We start from the raw sequence: 9,791 nt of genomic DNA, 5'->3' as shown, positions 1-9,791 counted from the left end.
GTGTGTGTGTGTGTGTGTGTGTGTGTGTGTGTGTGTGTGTGTGTGTGTGTGTGTGTGATTTCCATTAAATTAGCTTAAACATGACATGAAAAAGTTTTTAAATATAAAAGGTTTGAAGCTTTTAACATTATTTTATATGGTAACAGAACCATAAAGATGAGTGAGGCTTAACATTTAACTACAATGAACTCTAAGATGAACTTTGAGATTAGATGAAGCTCTAAAGGTTTTTGAACAGCATAGACAAAGGTAAGGCTTCTCACCTGTGTGTGTACGAACATGTCGAGTCAAATTGCTTGGGTTAGCAAAAGCTGCTTCACACAAGTGGCATTTGAAGGGCTTCTCACCTGTATGTGTACGTATATGTTTTATCAAATTACTGCGAATGGTGAACAGTTTTTGACAGTATTTACATACATAAGGGGGTAAGGAACGTGCTTTTGTGATGTGGGTCCGTTTTGGGGGAGCGTTGCGAATATACTTTCTGTCTTGGTGAGACTGACTCTTGCTTGATGTTGGAGATTCTTTGCTGCCACCTGCATAGTCTGACAATGAAAAGTCTACAAGATTTATTATATGGTCTTCTGATTTATTTGACCTTTTACGATGCCGAGAACTGTTAGGTTTTTTATGTGTGTAAATGGGTGCATCGAAATTTTTAAGTTCTTCTTCAATGTCTCCAAAGTAACATATTTCTTTCGGTTGAAGATTCATATTTTCTGCGGTTGGCACTTGATAATTTCCCTCAGTACTTTCCTTTTGCTGCTCTAAATTCAAAATATTGGAAGCAACAATAGCAGACTCATCAGCTAACTGTTCATTTATATTATCTAGTTCTTCTACATAGATAACAGTCTGTGTGTTAAGGTGCTTCTCATCGTCATCATCATCGTCGCCACCATTGCCGCCATCATCATCATCATTATTATTATTATTATCTGCATCATTGTCATCATCATCAGTTAATTCATTGACATTACTATGGCATTTCATATGCTGTTGAAAGCTCTGAAACAAAGAAAATTTCTGAGGACAAAATTTACAATTATATAAAGAAAGTTTGGAATGTGTTTTCATGTGTTCCTTCATGTTACTTGAACTTCCAAAAGCCTTTTTACATGATGGACAATTATATGGTTTCTCTCCAGTGTGAGTTCTGATGTGACGTGTCAGATTGCTTGGATTAGCAAAGCCAGCGCCACAATAGTGGCAACAGTGGGGGGTTTCTCCTGTATGAATTCGAATATGCTTTGTTAGCTGGCTTCGTATCGAGAATACTTTTGTACAATATGAACATTTATAAGGGCTTTTAACTTTCAAGATTGAATTCTTGCTGCCACATGATTTTGAATCAAATCTATCTTCCTGGTTCTTTATTGTTGCAGGTTTGTTATGAACTTCAAGTGAGTGATGCCGTAGCTCATCAACTGTAAAATATGTACCACACCCATATTCACATAAAAACAACTTCAACACTTGACTATCACCCTTACAGTTTTCCATATTCTCTTCTAATGACTCTACATGATTCATGTCTTCTTTTTCACCAAAATCATCCTGTGTATCTTTCATTTCACAATGAGATTGTAAATGTGAAATAAGTTCTTTATAAGTACCAAATGTCTTGCATCCATATTTACAAATGTATAATTCTTCTGAACAGGATTTTTGTGATGATGAGTTTTGAAATTGAACAGTTTTATTACGATTGTTATTATTAGTATTACTATTATTATGAAAGCTGTCTGCAAAATTCCTGTCAGCCATTCTAGATGGACCATCACTATAAGCATCCATAGATGTAATAATGCAATCAGAATTGGAAATATCTGAATTGTCATTAACATTGGACAAATTCTTAGACCCCTTATCAGGATGGCAAGAAGAGTTTTCCTGCTCCTCCTCAAATTTTATACCTTTCTCGGTATCTTTTAATCCCTGGCGAAGAGTCAAAGATACTGATGACACATCTCCGGCAAGGTTTTCTCCATTAATCTGTCCATCTTTATATCTCACCTGTTTAATATTTTCTATAGCTAAATTACTGTCACTGACAACAGTCAAAGGATTGAGTACACTATGTATAATATTAGGGCTTTCATTATTCTTCTCTGTTTCGGCTGAAGAACATTCTGTCGACTCTAAAGCACATGTGTTTACATTTAAACAATCATCTATAATCTCTTGCTCTGATTCAGAATAATCGTTTTCATATTTAATATTGGCACTGAGTTCAGCAGTCTTGTTATGGAGCAGATCATTTTCTGTTACAACACTTACAGCACTCTGTTTCATGCCATAAGAAGTTGGTATGTCAATGTCAGCTAAAAGGAGAGAATCATCATTTCCTGATACTGCTGTGTGTCTCTTTATATGTTCTTTTAGACTGCTAGACGCAGCAAAATGTTGTGGACAAAAATTGCATATGTATGGTTTTTCACCTGTATGGATGCGTTCATGTCGAATAAGATTACTAGGATTAGCAAAAGGTCTGGAACAAAACCTACACATGAATGGCTTTTCTCCTGTGTGAGTGCGTACGTGTTTCCGTAAATTACTAGACACTGTGAAGGCTTTCTCACAATAATTACACTTGTGAATTGCTTTCCTTTTACGAGGTGTAGAAGTTTCACTTGGAAACTGAGACCAGAAAGAACTTTGATTCTCAGCTTCATGGAGTTCAATGCTATTTGTTTTTGCTCTGCGCCTCTGTTTTTTGGCCCCAGTTCTTTTGCCTGCATAAGAAGAAACTGCATTTTCTGAGAAGAAAGAATAATGATCTAAGTTGTTCTTTGATAAATCATTGTGAGCTGCACTGGTTTCAACTTCATCAGAGAAAGCTATCTCTTTACTATTTTTAAACCCTAATACTTCTTCATTCTTGATAAAACTAGCTTGAGATGGTTGCAGTTCTTGATCAAGCAGATATCTATTGATATGGTGAGAGCTTTCAGAAAGATCCGAGGCATTTTCTGGTATTTTCTTTGATGATTTATCTACAGATTTTGAAACTGGAGGTAGAAATGCTTGAGAAGGTATGGAATGATCTTCAACAATACATTTGGATTTGGCAGATTTAGTGTGAGTTAAAAGATGCAGTTTGAATTTACTAAAAATGGAATATACTTTAGAACAAAAGCGACATTTGTATGAATTACATTTAGCATGTGTATATATATGATGTTTTAGTGTTGATGATGCCCGAAATGATTTAGGACAATGAGGACATGGGTACGGTTTTTCTCCTGTATGTGTTCTAACATGTCTAGTTAAATTGCTAGGATTAGCAAAGGAGGCTCGACAGCACTTGCATCTGAAAGGTTTTTCTCCAGTGTGTGTCCGTATGTGTTTAATTAAGTTGCATCGAGAAGGGAAACCTCTGCCACAAAATTTACAACTATGCTGTTTACGATGAGTTTTTCGTTTAGTAGCTTTACGTTTCGTGGATTTCATCTCAAAGTCAGAACTATTGTGCATTTCATTCTCTGAAGATAATGATTGAATATTTACACTGGTTTCTTCATTTTTATAAGGTGAATTGCAATTGCTACTTGCATTTTCAACTTCAATATGAGAATTCCCATAAGGTAAAGTTAAGAAATCTTCTTTGGAAAATCTCTCTTCAATCAGTATAACCTGCTCAGATTTGGACAGCTTTACAGGGCTCTCATTATATATTTTAGATTCCTCATCTTCAACATTTTCAACACAAACATCAGAATAACTTGCTTTAGAATTATCATTTGAATCCATCACTGTCAAACCTGGTCTGGGACTTTGAGAGAGAAAATGTTCGTTTCCAGCATTTGATGCATTTAGATTTTCAGGAAGCTCACAGAATTCATCGCTTTGGGGAAAACCTTCAGAAAAGACCTTCTTAACCATTGGATTTACCTCTAAAGAATCAGAATTATGTAGTTTCACAGAAGGACCTGATAATTTAGAGCTTGATTTGTTACTTGGTATATTTTTTAGGTTTAGACTGGCTAAATCAAGGCTATTTGAAGCCACATTAACTTTAGAAACCTCAACAACATCATCATGCTGGGAAGAATTACAACCTGACTGAGTTTTCTGCATGAATCCTTGTTTAATAAAAGGAAATTGAATGCTCTGAGGATTTGGGGTTTGTGGAGATGGTAAGGATATACTCAGGCATTCGTTTGAATCAGAATTAAAATCATTAGAATAGTCTGTGTTTTCCATTGTAGTATGAATTTTTAAATGATTTACCAATTCTTTTTTCCGAGCATACACTGCTTGACAGATGAAACAAACTTTCTGTACAGTACTTGATTGTGTATGAAGACTCATGTGTACTTTCAAATTGTTTGGTGCACGGAATGTACGAGGACATGCTGTACATTTATAAGAAGGTTCTATTGTATGAACTCGGAGATGACGAGTCATGTTGCTTGGATTTGCAAAAGCCTTTTCACAGAGCTGACATTTAAATGGTTTCTCACCAGTATGTATGCGTATATGCTTGATAAGATTACTATGGACTGTGAAACTTTTGCTACAGTAAATACATGTGTGTAACCGACGTCCTTTAGATTTAACATTTTTATCACCATTGAGATCTGTAGGTTTTAGAACCACACTATTATTTTGAGCTCTCAAACATTTTTTCTTGTCTGCAGCATCTAAACTAGTCGAATTGATAATTTTGGTAGAACCATTGAAGTCTGACTGCTTAAGAATTTCATCAGTTTTGAAGCCATTTGAATTATCATTTCCATTCTTTAAATCTTCAGGAGTTTCCGAGTTACATTCAATTAAAATAGGAGAATAATTTCTAAGCCTCGTACTAAGACCACCTGGCCTTTGGGACTCATTAAGCTTTACTGAATTTTCATTACCACCATCAGTAGCAGTTGTTACAGTTGTAGTAATAGTAGTAGTACTACTACTACTATTACTTTTGTACATTTCAATTTTATCTGGTATTAGTTTATTAGGACCAACAGCTACTTTTCTTTCATTACTTTCAGTATCACTAAAAGAATCTAAATCAACAGTTTCTAACTGGTTGCTTTTCCTCTGCTTCTTCAAACCATTATTTCCTTTCACATGCATCGAAGACAATTCTTGAGGCCAGAATAATTTGGCATTATTGCTATCAAAATTAACTTTTGAAGAAGAAAGGGTTTTTTCAATTTTCTCATCAACATTTTTTTTCTGCTTGTGATTAATTTTCAGGCTAGGTTTTGCAGAAGCATTTTTGGAAGGTTTCTTATTGCGAGAAAAATTTTTCAGTGGATATTTTAGATGGGTTTGATGATGGCTCATTAAGCTTGAGGAGTCTCGGAAACTCCTATCACAATAAGTACACTTGTAAGGTTTTTCTCCTGTATGTATTCGTACATGACGAGTTAAATTACTTGGGTTAGCAAAGGCCGCAGTACAAAGTGCACATTGGAATGGTTTTTCTCCTGTATGGATACGTATGTGTTTGATCAAGTTCCCATGAACAGTGAAGACTTTATCACAATAGCGGCACTTGTGAATTTTTGGATGTGATACAGATTCTGTTTTGAATTTCTTGTCATGTTTAGTGCTAACATTCTTTACTAAACCAGTTATACTCAATTTATTTTTCTTATTTAATGTTTCTTTCTGTTTCTTGCCAGAAATTTGAGTTGAGGTAAAATTAGTTAAATTATTTTCAGTACCCTGAATTTCAGCATGGGAATTTAAATTTTTGGAAGATTTGTATAAAAGTATGCTGTCATAGTTAAGATTCTGAGCCGGGGAGTGTACCCTATCAAAAATAAAACCACTACTGGTATCCTTATCTTGAATAATCTTCTCATTGTTTGATAATGTTTGCAACATGTCATTAACAATGATTACATCATCAGAATCCTTATCACTATCCTCACCTGATTTTGGAGAATTTACTGTTTCTTTCAAATATTTTGTGGCAGTACTGTGAAGTCTTTCCTCAAGCATGTTACCTTTTTTAATCAAACTATAGAAGTTCTCTGGTGCAGACAAATCTTTAACAGATGATTCTGAGTGCTTATTTGATTCACTCAGTGCATTCAAATGTTGGATATCCCTAAAGTTATCCAAAATTGAGCTTTGTATGCTATCTAATTGGATATCATTTGCGCCATCAGTACTATCCAACTGGCTGTTTTTACAGTTCTGAACAATTCCTAACTGGCTGTTCTTGCCACCGTGAATGTTATCCATCTGAACTGTACTGATGTTCAGTACATTATCTAACTGGATGTCCTTCGAACTTAGAGCATTATCCATTTGATTTTCAAGCAAAACCTTTTCAAAACAAGAATCAATAAAACTAGTTGAAGTTTTTATACTGTCTTTTGCAAAACAATCTGTTGTTGATTTTGAATTCTTGAAATATTGATTGTACCTTTTATCATTAACATCCATGATACAAGAGTGCTGATTAAGTTCAATTGAATCAGTAAATTCATTCTGACAAAACAAACATTTGAACGATTTCTTGACACTGGTAGAATTTGACAACAACCAAGCACTGCCTGTTTGAGTCTTATTACATGTTCCACAACATGGATGATCTTTAGAGGAATCATCACAGTCTTTAATTTGATCATCAGAACTGAATATTCTCTGGCAGTAGAAACACTGTGTTAATTTGTGTGAAAGCTCATCTAATGTGCATGTTGATTCGTCCCTGAAATCAAGGCAATATCCAGAATTTACATTTTCTGACAAATTTTCCAGATCTTTCTTAGAAATATCCAAAGCTGACTGATCCTCTTCAGTTGAGCAAAAATTCCACTGTTTCTCTTTTGATCTACCAGTCAACAAGTTAGTTTTGCTGGAACCAACAGTCTGATAGTCTATCTCAGACAATGTAGGTGGCTGTCGAATCTGAGGTTCTTTATTAAGATCTACAATATCAATACAAGTACCAGCCTTGTATTCATTAAAGTTTTCTGAGAGATAGTTTACCATTTCCATGCCTTCTTTGGAAACAGGCACTTTAGTGATGAGATCTTTTTCTTCTGAATATTGAAGATTTGCATTAGTTTTTACCTCCATATCTTGATAACTAGACGATGAAAGAAGAGACACATCAGAACAACTGTTGTTGTTCTGGCTACTTTCAACACTAAAAAGTAAATCTTTTTGAGAATTCAATAAATTGGAATCTTCTGGAATAACTAAATCTAACTGCATCTTGCAATCACCTTTTACCAAATTCCTTTCCACGTGATTACTCTTCAAATCTGATGAACTCTCTTCTTGGACACCCTCAGGGGAAACATAACTTAATGAGGAAGGCTCTTTCAATGTCTTATTTCTCTTCTCTTTTTTCTCAAAAGTGTTCTGAGATACTGAAGAAGACAGTGCCATTGTAGAGCTACCAAAGAGCAGACGAGAAGCCGTTTCAAAATGTTCCTCCATGTGTAAACTATACTCAGCAAAAACAGTAAACGAGCTTTCACAATGTTGGCAGGTAAAAGTTGAATCCCCAAGATGGCTTTTCAGGTGTTCCCTTAGATTTGATGATGCACGAAAAGTCTTCTGGCAAAATGTACATATATATGGCCTGTCCCCTGTGTGTAAGCGTTTATGACGTGTGAGGTTGCTAGGATTAGCAAAAGCTTTTTCACAGATATAGCACCTGAACGGTCTTTCACCAGTATGTGTACGTGTGTGTTTAATCAAATTTCCATGGACATTAAATGTCTTGGTACAAAACGTACATTTGTACAAACGAGGAGATTCATCTGCTTTGATGGAAACCTTTTTCTTGGGAGAAGATGCCATTTTTACACCATTTCATTTCATTCATTTAAAACAATTTAAATTATAAAGAGAAACATCTAGTTCCAAAATATATTTTGGAGAAAAAGAATCATAAATAAATAAATAATTTTTTTCTTCAGCAAGTTGTCTTGAGCATTTCACAGGAATAACTCTTGAATTACAACCATTGTTGATCACATCAATAAATAAATAAATAAATATGAGTAACATAAAAATTGGTGATTTAGGATCAATATATAAATAAATAAATAAATGCTTTTTTTTATTTGTTTTGTTTTGTTTTTTGTTACTTTTCTTCTCTCTCTCTTTCTTTTTTTTTTTTTTGTGCTACTTAGTTGACAAATATAATCTCAAATTTCTATGGTAATATGTTGCCAGCAACAATCTCAACAATGTTTTCTGTTGAGAAAAAATGTGTCGCGAAAAAGAGTAAGAGATTCAAGTGACCATTGTAACTCCATGGGAACTATAGATACCACATATACATACGAGTACATATACACCTGTTTTATCATCAGGACTTCAGAGAGGAACTGATTCTTTAAGAAATTCTCCAAACATCAAATGACAAAATCCATTGCCATAACCAACATGGGAACCTGAAAGAAAATTAAAAAAAACTTTGGTATAGCAAATGCATAATAAATGAATTTTCTCTTTTTGAAGAGTTTTAACATTTTTTTCATTTTTTCTAACCTCTGTAGATTAATTACACTAAAAATCTTATTATCTGCAGTTAATTGCAATTACATATTGCGGACAAAAAAACCTGCTTGCGAAGACCTGTTGAGCCAAGTGAAATCAAAATTGAAAATTGAACCAAATTCGTTGACTGACACCCATGCCAACTTTCCTTCATTGGACACTAAACGCAGCTTGCGAAGACCTGTTGGGGCAAGTGAGATCGAAACTGAACCTAATTCGATGACTGGCACCGATGCAAGTGGAGCGCTAACAGCACCATCAGAGTGGAATCACTGCCAGAGCAGTGGTCTTGCTTCCGTGCCGGTGGCATGTAAAAGGCACCATTTGAGCGCAATCGTTTCCAGCTTCGCCTTACTGGCACTCGTGCCAGTGGCATGTGAACAAAACATTGGACTGACTCCTGTGCAGGTGACACATAAAAAAAACACATTTTGAGCGTGGCCGTTGCCAGTACTGCCGGACTGGCACGTAAAAATCACCCACTACACTATCGGAGTGGTTGGCGTTAGGAAGGGCATCCAGCTGTAGAAACTCTGTCAGATCAGATTGGAGTCTGGTGCAGCCATCCGGTTCACCAGTACTCAGTCAAATCGTCCAACCCATGCTAGCATGGAAAGCAGACGTTAAACGATGATGGTGGTGATACATACACATACACACACAAGAGTTAAGGAATGGAGTAGATAAGATCCAGGCTACATATGTTTCATAGCAAGCAGAATCTTGCAAGTGGTAAATATCTAAGCAACGTGTATACCAAAGGTTACACATCAGGTCAAGGACATCTTGATTAAATGAAAATTTACATTGTCGCAAGGAGGTACATGTGAAAACATGGAAGATTCAAATTATACCGTGAAATATAAAAAGAACAATTTTCAGTTTATCATACTTCAATAGGAAAAAATTCACAAATTTCCATCTCAATAAACCATTATTGTCCCTGAAAGTTGTTTTTTATATTTACAAACAATTGCTTGAAGCTAACTTTCTTCCTACACCTTGATCCTTGGATCTTATCTCTTTTACTCTTTTACTTGTTTCGGTCGTTTGACTGTGGCCATGCTGGAGCACCGCCTTTAGTCGAGCAAATCGAACCCAGGACTTATTCTTTGTAAGCCTAGTACTTATTCTATCGGTCTCTTTCTGCCGAACCGCTAAGTTACGGGGACGTAAACACATCACCATCAGTTGTCAAGCAATGTTGGGGGGACAAACAAACACACAAACATATATATACACACACACACACACATATATATATATATATATATATATATATATATATATATATATATATATATATATATATA

General features: G+C 35.2%; 1 protein-coding gene across 1 annotated transcript in view; it reads right to left on the bottom strand.

The window, feature by feature from the left end:
- The window catches only part of LOC106880289 (uncharacterized), a 27,345-nt gene that overhangs the window by 5,577 nt on the left and 11,977 nt on the right, over positions 1-9,791 (bottom strand). Inside the window, exon 2 of the mRNA XM_014930160.2 lies at positions 264-8,372. Coding sequence (XP_014785646.1) covers positions 264-7,773 — 7,510 coding nt within the window. The 5' untranslated portion in view covers positions 7,774-8,372. The remainder of the gene's footprint in view (positions 1-263; positions 8,373-9,791) is intronic.

Source organism: Octopus bimaculoides, chromosome 2 (assembly GCF_001194135.2).
Source record: "Octopus bimaculoides isolate UCB-OBI-ISO-001 chromosome 2, ASM119413v2, whole genome shotgun sequence".
Classification (NCBI taxonomy): Eukaryota; Metazoa; Mollusca; class Cephalopoda; order Octopoda; family Octopodidae; genus Octopus; species Octopus bimaculoides.
Note: the sequence above shows the minus strand (reverse complement) of the source record. Positions and strands in the feature narration are given on the sequence as shown.